Source organism: Fundulus heteroclitus, chromosome 12 (genome assembly GCF_011125445.2).
Source record: "Fundulus heteroclitus isolate FHET01 chromosome 12, MU-UCD_Fhet_4.1, whole genome shotgun sequence".
NCBI classification, from domain to species: domain Eukaryota; kingdom Metazoa; phylum Chordata; class Actinopteri; order Cyprinodontiformes; family Fundulidae; genus Fundulus; species Fundulus heteroclitus.
The window spans coordinates 32754266-32776394 of NC_046372.1; the positions used below are offsets into that span (position 1 = coordinate 32754266).

Below are 22129 nucleotides of genomic sequence, written 5' to 3' on the forward strand. Positions count from 1 at the left end.
TCTAAATATCCTTGTGATTAATAGGAAGCAGACGGGTGAGTACTCAGCATTGAGAAGCTTTATGACAGTCGTAATTGGTTTCTAGTCACAGAAGTAACAGAATGTACTCTGCAGGGCATGGCCAGATGTTGAACGGATATTTAGTTATAATACAGTCCTTATCAATAAAGCTTCTGTCAGTTTGAAACCTTTAACCTGTAAATTTGATATGCATATGTAATGATTAGTATTATTTTGATTAAGTCAGCAAATAACTTATCATCCAGATGTTAGCACATTAGATAAGAGCACTTAAGTAAACAGCAAGAACCCAGGCTACAGAGACACTCATGGTATCCAGACAGAAAATTATTACAGCAGGAGTTTTTTTTTTTTTTTTTAGGTTAATTGAAAATGTTTATCTACTGCTTCTATTCATAGCATATGTCATCCTCATACATTTCTGGTAACTACTTGTGTCAAACTATTTTTTGCTCAATTTTTGAGTGACAAAGCTAATAGCTTAATAAAACAATTACTGGTCGTTAAGGAAAAATGTTACACCAGCTTTAAAGATGCCAATAATACTGCCTAGTATTAGTTTTTCTAATGGCTTATGACACAGGTGTCAAACTCAAGGCCCGCGGGCCAAATCCGGCCCATCAAGTTAAATAATCCGGCCCTCAAGAGCCAAAAATAATAAAGTAGAGGCATATATCCTTTGAAAGTGTATAAAATGGCTAAATCTGTGCCTCCTGTAAGTGTAACTCACCCCAATATCAACGTTTTTTGCAGATAAACTGTATAAACGGCCTAAGGTTGCTACTTTTATGTTACTGTGCATTTTTTATACTTCTATGTGAACTGGAATGAAATTATGAAATGAAAAGTATCGTCTACACACGTGCAACCGGCCCTTGTAATGACTTCATGACGCCAAAGTGGCCCTATATAGAAATGAGTTTGACACCCCTGGCTTATGAGGTAAGAGTAATTGTATAATGTTCTTGAATCTGGTAAATTTTGGGGTTTAGGTGTAGCAAGTATCAGATTGACCCAAAGAAATATCTACACAACCATAACAAGGCTAAGCAGGGATGTATATTGAGATTTTTTTGTCCCTGATACTGATCCGAGCCAATTAAGATTGGGCCTTTGCAAATATAAAGTCACAGCCCAACAACACAATAATCTTAATAAAAACTATGCCAAATACAGATGGCTACAGCAGATCCTTCCTGCTCACAGCCATCACCATGTACAATTACTTATTTCTTTTCACAAAACATTTGCGTCATAACGTGGCAAAGATGAACGACCTCTGCGCTGCCTCTGGGCATTCATAAATCCCAACTGGATATGATGATATCCCACACAGCTGTTAGTAGACGAAAACCAGCGGTCAGTGTGGGATGACAGGAGGTGTGGTGCAGTATCAATGTCAGCGCCATGAAGAAAACCTGCATCAATCTCTGCATACAGTTCTTTTAAAATAGTGATGGTGTCCTAAATCAGTGTAGAAATCGTGCTGTTGGCTGAGGAATACTTCAAATTTAGAGTCCATCTCTCACCTTTTCACTCTTCTCATTGAAAAAGATCTTGTTTAGAGCCTGCTATTGGCAGGTCGCACAGACCAGACATCATTACTACATCACTGCTGCAAAGCCGGCCTGCACCTATAGAGGGCAACTTATTTTGGCTTGTGACTGCTTCTGATGGCAGGCATGTAACAGAGGATGTCAACCAATAAGTCCTTTCACAAAACACACGGAGAAGGAGAAAAGGGACATCAATCCCGCCTCAAAGTGCTTTGTGAAAGGAAATTTTTATGCAAAGCAGTAGTCCACAGTGCTAGGCTAATGTTAGGCTAAAGCTAGCATTTACTCTTTGTTTTGATATGATTCGGCTCATAATGTATTTCAGTGCCTTAACTTTACTGCTTTACTTTGAACATTGTGATTCTTTTTATGCTACACTGCGCAATTCAAACTCACAGGAAGTGTTAACAACTCCTCGGTGAACAGCTATTGGCTATCCTAAAAGTTGCTAAGCAATTCATTCGGCTAATTAGCCAAATTGTTTGTGTGCCTGTAATTGTAAAGGAGGCTGTAACACAGAGGAAGGAAGTAGAGGAAGAGACAAAAAAGTGAAAGACTCTAAATATGTTTAGAGTTAAAAAATGAACTGTCTTTGCGCTTGCTGTTTTCATATCACAGCACTAAGACTTCTCCTTTAGGTTTGGGTTTGGACAAAAGTGACATAAAACCATCACTCTGGCAAGTTATCTTGCAGATCTTGTTTAGTTTTTAATTATTGTTCAACTTAGGATGTCACGGTAAAACATTTCCACCTAAATAGTTTTTACCCATATAAAAACAGACAATGGAAAAACAATGTGAGAAAACAACCCTATCCATTCTGGCCTTCATTATGGCTGCAGCTTGGATTAACTGTTGCACTAGGACTGGGCTGCCTGTGAGTATTTTAGGATGGCAAACACACACAAGGTTGCACTCGCTTCTCGTTGAGAAGTTTATTCTTGCTTTTCCATTTGTCTACATATGTCTCAGGATCATAAAAAATGCTAAAATTGTTGCTAGTAGGGTTTTATCTACTTGTTATATATGGAAACAAAGTCACTAAATTGGAATCCTTGCTTAAGGACAGCAGTTGGAGCCAGAGACTCAAGTCTGAGACTTCAACTTGAGTCGCTCTTAAGTGGTAAAAATAAAAGACTTGAGACTTGCCTTAAACTTGTGTGCTGAAGACTTAAGTCTTGATTTGGACTCCTGGTGTGATACATTTTCCTTCATTGAGATGATTAATGCTCATTTATTTACTCATTTATACACTTTGTCTCAGTCATGTTGTTTTAATTTATGTCTTTAAATTTGAACATCTTTATGATTTAGAAATGAGAACAAAAGTGTTAAAATTGGATTTAGAAAAATGTTTTCCTATAATCCACTGAAGAGCAGAGAGAAAAAAATCTCTACAAACACAATATTTAGTACACATATAGCGAAAGAGTGGATAATATGGAGACAAGGATAAACAACTGTTTATCATTTCAAAGACAAAATGATTTTAGCTTGGTTCATTTAGAAATACAACACAGATAACAAATTAATATAAAATTTTAAAAATAATATAGATCAGCCTTAGTGGATTAAAATGGTGAATTTAATGATCAAATGATAACAGTTAATAGAAATTAAACGATTGAATGAGCTCATCAAATGTTCATCTGGTAATTTAGTGTCATGTATTCTGCTTGGCAGCTGTTGTTTTTTGAGTCGGCTGGCTGATTGCCACTCTTTGCTCTGCTCCACTCTGCTAATTAGAGTGAGCAGATACACCTATCTTTCTCCTAATTACCTCCACTCATTAAACCTGTTATCATGCCACAGCCAGTATTTGCCAGATTGTCTTAAACCACTAAGTGAGTAATTGTCCAATGGTTTTATCTGCATCGTCTGTTTTTGACCCTGTTTTTCTCCTGGATTCTCCTGTCTTACCTTGCCCTCGCTGGGACACCCCGTCGGTTCTTTGACTGTTTTTTGATCATGATTCCTGCCCTACCCTTTGGACCTGTCTGCCACTTGCCGCCTTCCTTCTCCCTGCATTACCCTAGTTCCTCTCACAGACTTGCTGACTGTCTTCAGCCTATACAGCCCGTCATTTCCTGCTGTGAGCAGCTTGCATTGGCTGTCTCTTGCTCAACTCTGGACTATAGCCTGCCAGCACCCAGTTTTAGTTTTTTTTTTTTTTTTTTAAATAAAACTTTTAAGTGGTTTGAGCAGATCACACAAGTCTTGTCAGGTGACACAGTGTGTCAGAAAGCCTCAGCAGCCAATACGGTGTTTCTTTCACTGTGATTTTCTTTGAAAAAGGTTAAAACACATTGGTAGCGTAAGCTCTAAAGTCTTTAAATGTTTTAATACATGTTTGACCACATCTCCTGGATGCAGAGGGCATTAATGGCTGCTTGTCAATCAAGGCCCAGTAAAAGCTAGACATGGTCCATGTGGCATCACGTTCATTTTCTGGGTTAGTAAAAAGGCAAGTGGAGCAGCATGACCTGTCACAACTTTTGAATTGAACTGATCTTGCTAGTTTTATCTAGCTGAGTGAACTTCATTCATGATTTTTATGAATGAACGTATCATTAAAACATGTAGACCAAAGTAGCATCGACATGGTCATTGACCGTGATGCTCAAGAACCAGATCCTAACACCCAGAGAACATATTATATTTATGTGCACATTGCATACCAAACCACACAATTGATCAAATGCACGATAATCACAACCATATTTATTACAAAACCCAATAAGTTCTCCAGATCAGGTAAAATCAATTATGACTAGACACTTATAAAACACTTGCAGTAATAATGTCAAAAATGACTCAAACATGTAATTTAACATATGAGTCGTGATAACTGTTTTTTTTTAGTGCAGAAAAATTGCGTTGCTATGGTTTTTGGATTTACTTATTTGGTCTTTCACAAAGTTTTTATTTTGGCTTCATCTTTTTTAATGAAATATTGGCAATGTTTCAGCTGTCGTGTCATTCTTATGCTTCAGGTTACATAAAAAAAAAATAAAAACCTGGTACAGAGGAGATCATCTCTATGTTGAAACCATAGTTGACAAAGTGTACATTCATGACTGTACAGTCAATGAAAACAACCAAAACAGACAACACAGCACTGATTATCTACTTTATAGTGTAACAGAGCAGGACATTTGATCATTATCATCCCCATTAGAGTTCAAATAAGGTTTAGCATGTCTGTGAGCATGACATCTTGAGAGGAAAAAGAACATATCGAATTAATTTATTTCAACACATTACACAGCTGAAACACAATTATTGTGTTGACAGAGCAACAGCTTGATACAAGCACAAGTTATTAGATCTAACGTTCAAAGGTTACTCTGTCTTAGTTTCTTCTTAATCTCTTCTTTAACTATCTTGCTGTCCTCCAAATAAACACAAGACTACTTTATTACCAATGTTTTTAACAGGAGAGATTTATCCAATGGACTTTATCTTATATATTTGGTTTTTTATTACAATTTAGCTATAGTAGTGCTGTTATTCAGCTTACTTTTTATCAGTACAGAGCGGCTGGTCTTACATGTGGAGCTCACTCCTTTTAATTCACTGAAAGGAAAACTGATATTGAATCTGTGCAAATAATTTACCTGCTCATTTTCTGCCACCCACTGCCAGGACAAAGTATTTTGACTAATTGCTGGTAAACACTTCCCAATAACTATCAAGAGACAGGTATGTTTATTCATAAATCCAAGATGGAAACAGCTTTTATCGGATTTTAACTGCCTAAATATTCTGACTTTATATTACTAATTAGCTTTTTTTATCCCAATGTTCACTATTAAATGAACGTCCCTCGTAGTAGATAATGATCTAAGACAGACTTTAAGCTAGAAACTTCCTTCAGCCTCCCATCAACCACCCTGTAATGTACATGCAGTTTGGAGGTGTTCATACTTCCCTCTAGCTGGGAGCCACGGTCTTTTATGGTTTACAGATCATGCTTTACACATACAAATACCCAAAGCTACACACAAACAGATTTACACACGTTACAAATCCAGTATTACATACACACAGATATTTTGAGTCCATTTTCTCTCCATAGAGGTCTACCTTATTCAGAGCTACTCAGTACAGCTGTAGAAAACTGCAAGCAGGTTGGCTCAGCCCCGTTCACTTTGACCAGATCTAATTGCTACGACGTGCTTTTCCATCGGATCGGATGGTTTGGTGTGTTTTAGCATTTAGGGTCCACCGTGCAACTATTTGGACCCAGAAATGTTGCCACCATGATAATTAGCCGCCACTGTTTGTGCATGCTCCAAACATTAAAGTGCTCACGGTCCATCATGACTACCGTAATTGTTAACTGTAGTGTTTTATGCACCCCAGAAGATCTCTTCAAAAATCTTTGTGTGGACCAGTCACATTGTTGTCAGTTTTTAATATTGTAGTGCTGTCTTATGCAGGATGCTCCAGTGTTGTGGATTTTCAGTTTCCAGCCCACAAAATAAGAGGCTTGTAAACCCTATTTGTATTGTAGACTGTCTATCAAACAGGAGTACATTGTGAGGCATGAACAACATCAGCAACTGACTTTGTTTTAAGACATTTGCTGTTTATCTACATGTTGCAAAATTTAAAGCATAAATGCACTTTTACCTTTATTATTCCTTGAAATCTAATTTCTGAGGTGGATCTCAAGATCCTCATATTCTTTAATTCATAACTTCAAGTGGGGTCCCGACTCAAACCTGGGAAACCACTTGGTGGGACAGAAGGTATGAGTTTAAGCTGCATGAAAGCAAGCAAATATTCATAAGTGCTGCAGACATAAAAGTCAACACGGGAGTAGGCACTGAAGAGTTACAGCTGAAGACGTAGAAGTGTTCAAACCAAAGAAGGAACTGCCTGGTGACAGAACAGCTCAGCAGAAGAGCACAGTGTTATCTTAAGAGAATCGCATGTAAGGCATTTGCTTGATTGTTCTTCCTCAGTACACTGGATTGTGAAACAGTGAGATAGCAATCTATTATTTTCTTTACAGCTGTGAGTCAAACCGAGGGCACTTATTTCTTTGTGGTTGGGCAATAAATACCTTGTGGTTTGAAGTGTTGACCACAAACTGCAGCTGCAACATTAATTTAGAGGTTCAGAGATAAACAATTACAATAACAGTTAGGCAACTCACTTTTTAGATTTTTAGTGCAGCATAATGTTTTCTCGCAAAGTTGCCCGTAAATAACTGAGCGGAGTTTTGAACAGTGTGCGTAACTGTGAGCTCGTCTCACTAAAAAGATCACTGGTTCTGTGTTTAGCTGTGCAGGTTTGTGAGTTTGTCCTTCTGGTGTGTGTACGCATTTTTATTGTAAACCTTGTCTTTCTGTGGCTCAAGAACATAGATTTTAGTTTTATGCTGGTTTTAAAGTGACTGCAGTAGTTAATGTGCGAGAGAATGACCGATTCTCTGCAACATACTGGCAGACTAACCAGGGTGTGCCCGCCTTTAGCCTGATGACAGCTGAGATAGGCTCCATTCCGTCCTCGCTGGGACAGGACAAAGTAGAAATAAAGACCATGGGCATTTATACATTTAGATAACTTCAAGTAATAACTCTGTATTATATTTCACAGGGTAAAAAAAAACAGAAGAGGAATGAAAGAGGTACAACACATGATTAACGACCCACAGAAATTTGTGATTACAAAAACATCTATCGCAATATTTTTCCATCAATCCATTTTCTGTGGCCGCCTGCTCCTGTGTAAGGTTTGGGGAGTTTATCTCAATACCAGAAAGAACCAGCGGCTGGTTAGAATATATAAAAATAAAGTTTTATCTGACACTGTGACCCCCCACCATTAGAAAAAAATCACTTGTATTTTTTATACCCAATTAGAAAATGTCCATATTTTTTTAACAACTTTAAAGCTTGTTTAAAGTCTTAAGAAATAAAACTAAAATCATTTTTCAACAATGAATAAAGATCAGGTAGCACTGAAGATTTTCAACCTTTTCGGCTTCAGAAGCCCTCAAGGGATTTAATTTAGGACAATGTGTACCCGCTTACCTTTTTACTTTTGCTTAATTCAAATACATATAAATGTAAATATGTGAATAAGTTAAGACTTACTGAAATACTCTGAATACTTATATTTCTGATTATGACGTGGCTGACACGGTCAGGTGACGGACCCACGCATTGTGTCATGACAGAAATATTCAACACAACATATATCCTTCCGTCTATTCTCCATAGTCATTTGATTCTATTTAAGGCAACGAGGATTCATTGCAGATCACACATCAGATATGTTAAAAAAACTACTGCTTTTTATTGTGTGAAAGGCAAGTTTTTTTGTGACATTATTATAAAAATAGTAGTAAAAATATTTGAGTTTGTTTGATGAAGTTACATCTAATACACGTGACTTTCCCATTTAGGAAAAACTGAAGTATTTCTATTTTCTAGTGTCAGAAAATTTTGAGAGAACCTTTTAGATTATTATATTTTTTGTGTTTATTTTTGTTGCTTTCTTAATATTCAAAATTGTACATAAATTAGAATTGACTTTTATACAATACGACTTGGGTGAAATTTGTGGTCAAACTTTATAGTTCGCTGGTATTTGACACAAAACATGTTTTGTCAAATTACTATATGTGGATAGCTGGTCTTAACTGTACATTAATCCAAGTTTCCCTGTGTGATTGTTCGCATATGTGCTGCTGTATCAGGGTGCCGTTCCATGCTATGCTCACACACACACACGCGCGCACACACACACACACACACACACACACACACACACACACACACACACACACACACACACACACACACACAGCGAGGCTCCTCCTCTGTGATTACCACCAACACAATCTTACGGAACATGCACAGAGAGAGAGAGAGAGAGAGAGAGAGAGAGAGAGAGAGAGAGAGAGAGAGAGAGAGAGAGAGAGAGAGAGAGAGAGAGAGAGAGAGAGAGAGACTACGCTGGTGGTGCTTGTAAAGGCGTCAGTGTTTGCTTGATTTCTTCACAGTTGCATTGTGGCTAGATCAAGATTCTGCCAAAAACTACTCCCACTGGACAGATTTAAATGGACATAACAAAATTTTTCGCACTCCAGAACTTTTTTTTCTTGACACACTTGCGTTTTTCCAGGATTCATGAACTTTTTGCAACTTTTTTAGTTTTGTGGACAGGTTGGATTTATCGCTTGGGAGCAAGTCTTGCTTGTTTTGAAAAGATGGAGCACCACTACCCCGATCTGAGGGCTGCCAGAGCAGGACTCCTAAGGTGTGACATATGAGCATTCAGGGCAAAGAAGAGAAATCATTTGCAGGGGAAACTTCACTAACCCTCAGTTTTGAGAGGATTTATTTGTATTTTCAACTTGTGGTAACTGGGTCGAACCAATGAAAGATGGCTAACGTCAGCATAGAAACCCACATCACTTCACCAGGAGAGTGGTTCTACGTCGTGGCGTTCAACATTATCCTGGTCACCGTGGTGGGAAACCTGCTGGTCATTATTGCTGTGGCACGCACTCCACAATTGCAGACTTCAACGAACATCTTAATCATGTCGTTAGCATGTGCGGACCTTATCATGGGGGTCCTTGTGGTCCCATTTGGGGCCACTTATGTAATGATAGGTGATTGGCCGCTTAGTAAAACTTTATGCAACCTCTGGACTTCTATTGACATTCTGTGTGTGACGGCGAGCATTGAAACGCTTTGTGTCATCGCAGTTGACCGGTATGTGGCCATCACCAGGCCACTGCGATACACAGTTCTACTCTGTAAATTTCGTGCCAGAGTGATAGTTTGTCTAGTCTGGGTTGTGTCTACTTTCATTTCATTTGTACCAATTATGATGACAAATTGGTGGCTAAAAGATGGGGAGCCGTGTTATAACAATTCGAAGTGCTGTGACTTTGTGGTTAACAAAGAATATGCTATTTCAACCTCTTTAGTCTCCTTTTATATCCCTCTGGTAATAATGATAGCTGTGTATGCACAAGTGTTTGTTATTGCAGCGCGGCAGGTCAAGCTCATAAAGAAAAATCGTCCACGTTTCCAGAACGAATGTCTTGCTCAGATTCAAACTGGCTCCAACTCGAACAATCACCTGGCACCAGCGTGCGTGGGCTCCAACAGCTACAACAACGTGGCGAGGAGAAAGAGTGCCAAGAGGAGACCATCACGACTGCTGATTGGTGAGCTCAAAGCCATCAAGACTTTGGGCATCATCATGGGGACCTTCACCATATGCTGGCTGCCGTTCTTTGTTGCCAACATTATCAAAGCTTTTAAAGAAGACATCCTCGAAGAGCCAAACTTCCTGTATCTAAACTGGCTGGGTTACATCAACTCCGCCCTCAATCCCATCATCTACTGCAGGAGTCCAGAGTTTCGAACTGCTTTCAAGAACCTAATTGGTTGCCCATGGCTGTCCACAGTGTGGCTAAACTCTTTCTATAAGGAACTGCGGACTCGCTGCTCCTGCTTTCTGTGGCAAACTGATTCGGGCGCTGTGGGGTCTTTCCAAAAGCCTCCAGATGTTAAGACTGAGGGAAGTGGCAGCCTGGGCAGCAGAAGTGAGGACATGTCCGTTGGTCTTTCCCAGTCCAATGGCAGCACACAGTTCACCGACTGTTTGGAACCAGAATCCCAATTGTGAGTTTCTCTTTTCCCATTTTTGTCTTTTTTTAATTCATTTTCAAAATTATTCAAATCACAAGTCACTAATATAACAGTTTATATGCTTCAGTGCTTTCTATTGGAGATGCACCAGTCTAATGGCCAGTGATTGGAATCTGCCAATTTTCCTTTGATCAGCTCTGATCAGTGATTGGCAGGTGAACTGCAGAAAAATCTGCCTCTTTCTATTAAATAAATGCACTGAAACGTACAACTTCAACCATTATCAGTCTTCAAACACAACCAAGAGCATGCATGCTCATGCTTCATGGCCAAAGCCAAGTATCATGAAAGAGGATAAAAAACACTATCCTCTTTAAATGTTTTTATAGTAGTGAAATGTGATAAAGATTGACAGCATAGCCTTTTATGTATGAGTGAGGATACATGTGATCCCTCAGTTTTAGATTCAAACTTCATACCTCTGTCAAATAATCTACTGCATAGCTTTGCTTTTAATAAAAAAAAAAAAAAAAAAGTCAGACCTGGTCCAATTTGGAACCAGCAAGGTCAGACCTCCAAGAAAGCCGGAAATAGATGATAGAGAGGAAGATCCTCATTGTCTCATCTCTCATTTCTAAGCAAAACAACACAGCATAGCAGTGTAAAATGCCACCACATAAATTATCCTATTACAAAGTGATGACAAGTGTTTTACTTTTTTTGGGTTAATTGTGAAAAGAACAAAGCTAAATACAGCAATGTCTGAAGAAATTGAAATATTAGATATTAAAGTGAGGCTACCAATGTATATTTTTTGATTTTGTCAACATGAAACTGAAAGGGCGGTGAGGTTATTCAAAGAGCTTTATCAATGTTTTTATTGTAGACATTGCATTGCTGCTTGAGGCACCACGCCTGCAGTATGTGATGCTGTATGTCTGGGAATCTCCAACGTGTATAAGCAGATATGGGAAAACGTGCAGCACAGCATCAGTTTCACAGGGAATCAGTAATATACTCATGTTTTGGTCATGTTGTTACAGAGGCAGCAAATATCTGTTTCTGGCACAGTTGATTCAGCTTAATTCAGAGATGCTGGAGCTGTTTCTAAAAAGAAAATACTATATAATTATCTCACATCAGTTAGCGATCCAAAAATGGCTAACCTTTTATGACGTATGGTTAGAACAGACCTCTCAAAAAGTTATGGTATGATGTTATGGTTTAACATCAAAATTGACTCTAACATACGTTATAAAATGTATCCAGATTATAAAAATACTTAGTTTTTGCTCAGTAAATGATTTTGTGCTGGGGTTCCCAGCATTTAGAACAAAAAACATCTTTAAGGGTTTTCAAATAGATAGAAATTTTAAAAAACCAGTAGAAGGATATTTTCATACTAGAACATCCTGCCAGAAAAAACATATTTTGCTGCAGCCATAGAGTGAAATATAATGAGCAGCACATCAAAAAATATATATTTTTAAAGTGGATCAAACTTTATTTTTGCCTTTTAAATTCTAAATTAAGGAACACTGTTCACGATTGTCTTTGTGCATCACTTATTACACTTGCAGCTGTAAAGAGTGATAGTTAACAGGAAAGCAGGAGGTTTTAGATGTTATATAGCTCAACGTGAATGAATAGAATCAAATCATTAATAAAACATTTTTTTTTATTTACCTGTGCTTGTGCTAAATATAGACTTTCATTTATCACTGTCTATACAGCTGATCATTAAAAAGCACTCGTGCAAAGTTTCTCCACAAAGTCAGCTGTTAAAGGCTGATTCGGCCGATCACATGGTCCACAGGGGCTGACATCTAAATATTGTTGTGGCTTTCAGCCTGTCGGTGGGCCTCAGAGTGCCCTGCCCAACACTCCCTGTAGCAGATAAATCTTTATCACTAATGCACAAGACTTCCCCTTCATAACTGGACAGCCTGTTTACTAGACCGACAGCCAATGAGCTCATCCCTGCCGGGCTGAGGTGGCCGGGGCTGGATAGCTCCGTATTTGATTCATGGCTGATATGATCCAGTAATCATGTGTTATAAAGGTCTCTATAAGTGCATAAGAAAAAGAAGGGCTGTAATAAATTAACCAACCTGCAAAAATGTAAATGTTGAAGTAATAATACTTAAGTTTTATTTTTATGTTAATCTTCAATAGGGAAAAACTAAAAATGTTTAATTAGAGTAAGAATGTTTCAATAAATACAAATTTTTGATTAGTCTAAATATAAAATATCTTAAACCTCTAAATTAAAGCTAGCTGATTTTATTTTATTCAACCAGTCAGCTGTTACTTAACAAGGCCTCCTGTAGGTAATTTAGCCAAAATGGGCGGGACAAGTCTCATAAAATCATCAATAAATATTTGCTCTACACGCTACATGTCATTTACAGCCCTTCATGACAACCCTTCAGGCGTAATTTAAAGACATCCATGAGCCCATAATACAAAGGATATTTAGGGCCTTATAAAAGTCTTCCATAAAAGGAGCTTGGTGTGTTCTGCAGTAAATCAGCCCAAGGGAAGGCTCAGCCGACTCACCCTACAGTCCGAGCAGGATTACAAACGTAAGCGGGAGCAGTCGATCAAATATGAGGCTGACGGATGAAAGACCTAAAGATTGGCTTTAATAAAGGAAATGATAACCTTTTCCAAATACACAGGGATCTTTCAAAAAAAAAAAAGTTGTTTTGGAGAGCTAATACTGCCATCCAGAGCACTTTTCAAAGGAACAGTCCACCTCAGCAGTCCAATTCAGTCTACATGAAAAAAGCTCAGCTGAGCAGCACAGTTCCTGTAAAACTGCGACAAATTCACTAACGATTAAAGCACGGGGTGGTGTATTGCAGGGCAGATTAAAGAGAGAGATAGAACGTCCGAGATGAGAAGCTACAGGGCAGGAATGGCCCCTCTGCATTGCAAAGTGGAGACATTATCAATGGTTACTTTGTTTTCTTAGAAGCACATGCTGGCACATCAGCACTGCCCTCATCAACATTTAGAGAAAACCTTTGGCTTGTGTCACGCACACCACATGCTAAATGACAAACAATTCTCCATAGATCTGTCCCTAACTATTCTCGGCAGCATTGTGCTGTGTATTGCTGGTTCTAAAACCTTTACAGCGGGAACCACCTTTACAGATATTAAGGTTTATAAGTTTTTAAAATAGTGAGAGGACATGTAAAATGAAATGAAATATAATAAAATAGTGATAGGCCTACAGTAGTGCTGCTGAAGGTTGTTGACATGCTAAGTTGAAGGATGTAGAATAATCCTGTATTTCACTTGGGCGCAGTTGGAAAATACAAAGGAGCAGCCAATAAATTGTCATTAGCCATAAACTTTGAGATCTCTTACCAACCCTGACTTCAGAGAGATAGTAGATGTAATAAAATATTTATTACACATCTGACAGATGCAATACATTAACAACTGTTAGTGAACATGTGCATTTCATTGCTTGACTGTATAAAATCCAAGGGACAAGACTGTTATTAGCTGGCAGTATTTAGCCTAGCAGTTAGCACATGCTAACACCTATTTGATTTAATTCCTCGATTCAGATGTAAAAGGTTGCCATATAAATTGCTCTTGGTTTTTAGGACTCCTGGAAATATTCTTCTCTTCAGCATTTTTTCAGTGATTCTGTTTAAACGAAAGAAATTATTTTTTTGGGTGACAGCTCGTGTTTTTTGTAGCAGTGGCTCTCTAACTCTACGCCACAAGTTATTTGGCTTTGTTTACTTTATAGAGGGTTGGCTTCTGTATTTTTTTAGCACCACTAAAGGAAAACAACTGATTTCTCTGGCCTATCTCAATTGGGTACAATGGCTCCAGGATTCATGGAGAATTTCATAGTTTATCAGTTTTTTTGGATTTGGTTCTCTGTCGTGCTGATCTTGAAACTATAAGCATGAGACATTTTTGAGGTAGAAACCCAGAGTTTCTGAGTATTTGGGAAACATCCTTTTATAAGCACACAATTGATCCATGATTGAGAGCGCTAAAATTAAGACAACAGACAGCAGAACATTTAATTTTAAAAGTAAAGCGACCAAATAGGTTATGCAATTAAACTGGAGGCTCAGAGCAGAGCAGGAATGAAGATTCCTTTCCAGATGTCTGATAAAGTGGGCGAGAGAGAACTCTTATCTTTGACAGAAAGACAATGCGGCACTATCAAATGAATGTACAGGAGCTATGCTAGAGCACAAAACAATATGATCACTTCATACTTTACAGACACATGCTGAGAGCGACAGATACTGTGATTCTTTAAAGACAATATTTTAAAGAAGTAACTGACAAAACACATTTACCATACAAATCTTAAATTATATAATAAAAACCTAAATACTTTGTAAAGAAATATGAACAGTGAGGGTTAGTTAAATATAGTCTAAATGAAAAAAAGAAAAACACAAATCAGAAACCAAAAGGTCTATGGAGAACAGGGAGTCAACAACCTTTACAAACCAAAGAGCCATTTTTGCCCTGACTAATACAAAATAAAATTTATCTAGAGCCACAAAACCCCCATGACCAATTAAGGTCATGGACTGACAAACCATAAATACCTAACTTTAGAAGATTTCTCTTGTGCTATGGTTAAAGATGCATGGTTTTAATTTTAAGATGTGAGAAAGACGAAAAAAAAAACTTTACAAAGAGAAAATGAATATGTTTCCTTGAATGAAACATTCTATATTTAGCAAAAAGGAAGTAACAGGCTTTAAATATTTGATGCGGATGTTGCTTTAAATTAAATGGACAACCTGATAATATTTGCCTTTTTATCATTTAAAAAAAATGCTAAGCTCAATTCCTCTATGGCTATTTAATGTTGACTAGTTTTTATGTAGCCCAGAATGTTGAAAATTTGACTTTTTAGGCCCAAACAAAGGTTCAACTAATAGGCTAATAAGGCCTGTCAGTTCAAGCCCAACCAGCTTTCAATGATATTTGGACATCAATAAACATATTTATTTTAGATCCATTGCGGCTTGATGTCTCAAGCACCTGTCCCTCCTTGGTCTGTCATTTCCCTGTTAACTTCCTGTGTAACCACTGATCGATATCAGTAGTGGCTGTTATATAACATCTGTATGACCGGAGCTCGCAGCCGCCTCCTGTCCACCCACCTCGGCTGCTCGGTGAAGCAGCCCTCTGACCAACAAATGTGGAGATGGTTGGAGTGTGTGTTGTCAACAGGGTAGATAGGATATAAAATACCTGGACATATCATCTTTAAATAAAAGATAGCTTTTCAAAATTTGCTGATGGTTCAAACAGAAATGATCAGCCCCATTAGCTACATAAGCTATATACAAAGCGTATATAACATTAGCTACGTGAACATCTTGCCTTCTTAGGCAAATGAGTACGATATTACTCTGCTATGCCACACATCGACAGAGAAGAGTTTAATCTAAATAACTCTGCAGTCTAACTTCCACAGCTTTCCAGATGCAGGGGCTCTGATGACAAAAGCAAACATCCCTGTTGACAAGGCTGGCTAGATACCCTCTCAGATTATTTTCATGAGCAAGCGAGTCTTCTGAAGCCTAAAATTATAGCACCTCCTAAAGATGCCAAAGTGAAAATAATTATGTCACATGACCCACTTGTTTTTAGAGTGTCTTGGTGTACTAAATCCAGAATAGTTTATATAATAGCGTATATAATAGTTCATACTCGGGATAGTTTAGGTATCCACCAACACAGACTTTATCACAATATTTAAAAAAACATGGCAGTCTTTTTATGTTTTCTCTTCTTAGTCCGATGTCGAAGTTCTCTTCCCTGGTTTCTGCTGCTCAGTGCACTGCACATGCGTGGATGTTTGGGGTGTACACATAAAGCTACAATCGATCTCCTTTCTCTCTCACTCCTAAAACATTGTTTTACATTGTTTAGACTTATGGCAGATTCCTCTTTTTGATGTCTGTTCAGTGAAATTATGCTTGGCCATCTATCATTTTTAATCCAAAGTTATTAGGAGGCAGACAGGAGGGCCCAAAGAGTGACGATGCTTTGGGGCCCCTGGTCAAGACATAACTTCAAACAGGTCTGATTGGAGATGATAGGAGATGATTGATTTTAGTCACAAGCCTGAAAAACAAGAGTATAAGCTATATCGAGATTTTTTTAGTTCATTAACCTTTTTTAGGTTGTTTTCGCAAAAGGAGCTAAATCTACTGATAGTTGAATGAGAATGATACGAGAGTAAATATTGAGTGATTGCACCACATGGGGTTCACTACTCTGATCTTGTGGATATTATCAGACGCACAAGTTGACAGCTCATGAGATGGAAGTTGGATGTTTACAAGTATCATTAGTCCGCACTGTAGACAACTGCGTTACCGTGTTGCTGAAACAAATCGTAAAATTAGCTAAATTGGCTGAGATAATTGCAGTTTCAACCCCTGGATGCTTTTTCTTCTGATGTTGTTTCTTTAATTAATTAACACCTCATCGCAGGATGCAGCAAACCTGATGGATAATTGATGAAAATAGTTAAAATGTACTTCCGCTGTGCTGTGCAAAGTGTAGGTTAAGTCTTGTTTTGTGAGTATACTGAAGCTGCTAATGTGTGGCAACGTCCAGCACCATGTGATACGAACCACAAGTTTAGAGGGCTTTCTGCAGTGAGCGTATATAATCAGGCATGCTTTGGAGAAACTTTCCGTTTCGAATGTGTTATCGTAAGGGCCATGCCGTCTCCCCAGCTATGAACTCCGTAATTTTCAGCTTTTCTCCTCAGCGTGCTAATTGTGCTTCCTATCCAACTTCACACGGCGCCTTGTCCACTGTGCATTTAGTTAGCTTAGAGTGAGATCAAACCCAAGAGAGCATGAAACAAGAAGCAGGATAAAGGAAAACATGGAGTTGTTGACCTGTGGGAAACCACAATACTGCCTTTGATGCCTGGCAGATATCTGCACCAATCACACGGCCTCAGAGTCTTTTACAGAAGTATCCGAGAGTTTAGCAAACCGGCAAGAATAAAAAAAAAAAAATGGGGTGTTTAGATGAATTGTAAACTGTAAGATGATACGGCTTTGCTTTACCATTATAGCAGCAGCTGGAGTGAATGCCACATGCAGAACACTGTCAGGAAAAAGGGCATTTATCATTTTCTCTACGTCTTTTTGTTTCCAGCTGGGGTGGGGTTTGCAGCCCACAGCGCTGTAATTAAATTTGTTTCTGTGTCCAGTTCAGCTAATGAATACATCGTTGGTGATTTGGCCTATGCGGAGGAGAAAGTCAGGACAAATGTTGTCCTTGAGGTAGAAGCGTGGACACCAAATGGACGGACACCCCAGCAGCTTGAAGCTGGCCGACCAGACGGTTCTAATGGGGCTGATGAAGTGGAAGCTGTCAATGAAGCTGGGGTTGGTGATGGACTAAACCAAGCGGACAATATCAACTGGTATTTATTATTTTTGTTTTCTTTTATCGCTGTGTTGTTCTTTTTCTTTTGCATTCGGTGCAGTTGCACGGACGTGATGGCTGTGTTCATAATGATTTAGTATTAAAAAACACATTAAACAGCACATTTTCTTGTTTGAGAAACTTCAAACCAACAAGAACAGTCGTGTTGATGGTCTGGCTGTTGATATCCTGCCTGAGACTTGTGGCTGGCGAACAAAAATTAGGGTATACATGCACCTTCTCTCAGCCCCATGTCGTTTCAGAACTTGAAGCCACTCTGCGTAAGACTTGTTCTAAGAGCAGGTAACTACTGTATATCCCCTTATAGGTTATAGTTTTGCAATAAACCCACAACCATGAAAACCCTTCTATAGATCATTTTGCCTTTCACCTCATTCAAGGTGAGGACAGAAGAAATTTGCATTTTGACAGCATCACCTGAGCCGTATGAGTAAGATTTGTCCACTGCCATATTTTATGAGCTAACAGGACTGAGCTTTGTGAAGTGATCCTCATTCAGGCAGTTCAAGTGCATTCATTGCTTTAAATACAAGCAAAGCTGTTGTGCACCACCCTCAGCATGTTATCTACATCAAAAGGACATAAAAACTAGTTTATTGTTTGCTTATGTGTATATTTTAAGATATTTGACACATCAATCCTGTATTACACCTTACAGTTCATGTTGGTTAAAGGTTTGTGGCGATTGCTGAAGCGAATCAGGGGTGTGTTTTGGTGGGTTCTGTGTTTGGATCTTTTGATCCCCTATGAGTTATCACACATGTCGACCGTGGAGCATAAAGCACAGGTGTAGATCGAGAAAGAAAAAAATGAGTTTTTTTGGTTTTAGGCGGGTAAAGAAAGGTCTTTCAACTCTATGAATCCCATTCACTTTTATCACACAGCTGTAGCATTCACGGAAGTATTGATGCCTAGGCCATCATTTAACGTCCAGGCAATAAGTAGCCAAACATCCATTACACATAATTGTTAAACAAAAATTTTTTTACCAAAAAAAAAAAAACAAGGCCTTGTTTGCGGTCAAAAAGCGCCTTTAAAAAATGTTGAAAAACAACAAAAACGTGAACATGATACATCTGTGTGTCTATAGGGTTTATTGCATTAAATATATTTTCCCTTTAACATCAAGATTAGCTTATTCTGCAACTAGCAGTATTGAATGAAGAGTCGTGTATATTTAAAAAAAATCCTATTTACTTCTCAGTAACTGGGGGTTTCTGAGTTCAAATTCAATATTTGAACAGGACATTCTGTATAAAGACAATTTGAATATGTGTTTAGGGATGCATTTTAAATATTGCACCATGTAATAGTTTTGTTTTTATTGTTTTACCCAGTTTTGATAAAGGGCATGCAATACATTTTTATGACAAAATGTTGCCATCTTAAAAAAAAAAAAAAAAAACTAACTAAATAGGGTTAAAAATGTATCTTTCTTTGTTAATCCTAAATGTGTAAAGCTCAGTCTGGCAATGAAATAGAATAAGTTAATTTTCCAAGGAGTCAAAAAGGGTCAGGTTCTGATAAAAAAAACCCACTACTTATCGAAAATGTTTGGATTTCTGATACCACATTGTAAACTTTTTCACATATGTTCGTTTCCCATACACATTTGCTCATCTGTGAAGCTTACAGTTTGAGTTCGTTTACGTCTTCCTGTAAGGGCATGCACGGTGGAGCCGATAGCATCTGTCTTGTTGGGAAGCAGGAGGGCAGCAAACCCAGAAGAAAGAAGATGAGGGAATGTTCTGTAATTAACCAGAAAAATAAACAACAGGAAAGAGGTCCAATGCTGTTTTTCATAAGAAAACTGGAAGTAGTATCAGGTAAATTTATCTGATAGAAACCAAAATACTGTACAGGGCGTGTCTTGGACAGACTGGCAAGACAAACAGTGCCACACTAAAACTAGGAACCCAAGCAGCTCAAAAACATTTTCAAGATGAAGACAGAACTAGCTTTGTTATTTTTCTTTATACACAAAAAAGCAGACCACTTTTTAAAGCTTGGAGACATTTAAATGATCTGGTTTAAAACTAATCATCTTGAGTTGATCACAAACATTTCAAAAACATTTTAAAATGAAATTAATAATTTGTACAATTTGACTTTAGTTTTTTTTTCTCTTCTCCATGGTATGATTATCTTCTTTAAAACAAATATATATATATATATATATATATATATATATATATATATATATATATATATATATATATATATATATATATATATATATATACATAAAAAAGAATGATGCTTATAACAAAGTAACGCTGTTTTTTTTCTTTCTTGTTGGTACTTTTTATAAAACTATCGTCCAGAGAAAAATATGACACCTTCAACATTATGTTTCTTTTTAGTGATAACAGGGCAGATTTGAAGAGAAACAACAGCATCTGGAGGGGAAAAAAGCAAAAATGTTACATTTTTATAAACGTTGCTTTCAGTCGCTTTTGCATTAAAAGAATTTGTGAATCAACTGTTAATCTTTACAATACATCCTTTTCAGTTTTAGGCTTTGAGTTAGCAGTATGACAAACATGTATCCTTGATGAAGAGATATTGGAAAAATGAGTAAAAAGAAAGAAACCCAGCATAACTCTAACAAATCAAAAGCATTGCATAAAAGCGATTATGTTACTCAACAAGCTCAGGCATCACTCCATATGGCAACGGTATCCCAACAGTATGAATAGAAAGGTCAAGACTTTAATTTGGAGACTTAACAAAGCGTCTGTACCTATGAAAAGCACTTTCATAGGTACAGTACTTAAAAGCATCTGTGAAAGTCAAGTGTCCATGTAATTCACCATAGTAAGAAATTAATGCTTTTGAGAAAACAGTAATGGTGTTTTCACACCTCGAATGAGACGTTTTGAGTGAGTGATTTACATGTCATCTCTATGTAAAGGCGCTTTCAAAAGCAAATTAACAGTCTGCGATGCGAACAACATGAAATGGGCGAAGAAAGTAAAGTAAAGCTACGTATTGAGCAAAGGGAAATTTCGCTCAAACAATCTGAATGTTTTATTCATTACATATTTAGACCGTACAATTATACTGTATTTCTATTGAGCAATGATTAACTTACTTACCAAAGACTCCTGTAGTTTGCGTCCCAGAGGGGGATCTGTCCCCGGACATGGGGCAGCAGCTCCTCCTGCTGGGTCCTAGAAAGATGGAAGCACGGCTGGAAGTGACCGTCAACCAGACACAGCTACAGGTGGTGGTACTCACCAAACTGGACTTGTCTCTGGAGGATCTGGTGGACACAGGGGTTCCAACGCTGTTGTTTTGTTGTTGATTTCCATATTACCATATTACATTTAGCGCCGTGACTTGCTCGGTAAAATCCATCTAATCACTGTGAGTTGAACAGACAGGAGGGAGATAGACGCTCCTGCTGTTGGATACCGTGGTGAAACCGGCAGGGGAAAATGACTCCGTTGTCAGTGGGGATTGTTTGGTTTGTTAAGTGATCAATGGAAGGCGATCCGGGCAACGCATTCGCCTGGGTCGTGTTCAGTGTGAATGTAGCTTAAAACTCTGCTAGTATTCAGGTAGACCATAGAGATTTCTGACTCATTTCTGAGCAGCATTATTCCTCTGCCACACATGGGTGTCAGCACTCCTATTTCTCTCAACAGCGGATGTTAGAATGCTTCACATCAGCAAGCCACGGTTCATATTTTACTTGTAAAGGTTAATCTATCCTACAAAAATGCAGCGGTAAATATATTACCTCAAAAACACCATTTGTGAGGCCACTCATTCTCTGTAAGTGCATCCCCAGAAAGTTGCCTGGTCCTAAAAAGTGATCCATGGACATGAGTGGACGTTTTTATATGCAGATCCGTCACAAAAAATATGAAAGAAAAAGGAAAAAGCAACAGGAGATCTTATCTTAGATGCTTTATGGTTTCCCATAACCACTGTGATGGTGTGGGTGCTGACTTAACTATTGGGCTATGTGTTGTTTCCTGACCTGTGTTTTCTCCTCTTCCCTAAGTCTTTGGTTGTCTCTTTATAAGTCTTCGTCCCTCTGGAGAAGCATTTTTATCATCCTGGGATAAAAAGTGTTTCCAAAAAAAAAAGTGGACAGGTTTTTGGTGAATGAAGGAAAATTTGTCCTTCTCACATATTTTTACATCCACAAAGCTCTCCAATGGTAGCAATACTGAGAATCTCTGAAAAATATATGAGTGCACACGCCATTCTTTGTGTGTCATCTAACAAGTAGAAAAATTGCTGTTACAAAGGTATTTTTTGTCATAAAAGCAATTCACCAATCACAGTCATGACTGCCAATTAATACTCCATGTTTGGTAGTGCATTTTCCGATTAAAGGGTTAGGAAAGTTCAAAACAAACAGTGGAAAAAAAGGATTGTGAATTATTTATGTTTGTACCGTTAAAATTCGTAGGTTTTGTGGCATTAAAACATGAT

At 38.0% G+C, this 22129-nt stretch overlaps 1 protein-coding gene across 3 annotated transcripts in view; it reads left to right on the forward strand.

Moving 5' to 3' along the window:
• Positions 1–8525: 8525 nt before the first annotated feature.
• The window catches only part of adrb3a (adrenoceptor beta 3a), a 44869-nt gene continuing 31265 nt past the window's right edge, over positions 8526–22129 (forward strand). For 2 of the 3 annotated variants that reach the window (XM_012863334.3, XM_036144473.1), the window contains exons 1-2: positions 8526–10234; positions 17442–17657. In XM_012863334.3, the coding sequence (XP_012718788.2) occupies positions 8979–10234; positions 17442–17657 (1472 nt within the window). In that variant the 5' untranslated portion in view covers positions 8526–8978. The remainder of the gene's footprint in view (positions 10235–17441; positions 17658–22129) is intronic. The other variant, XM_036144474.1, reaches the window with a different exon arrangement.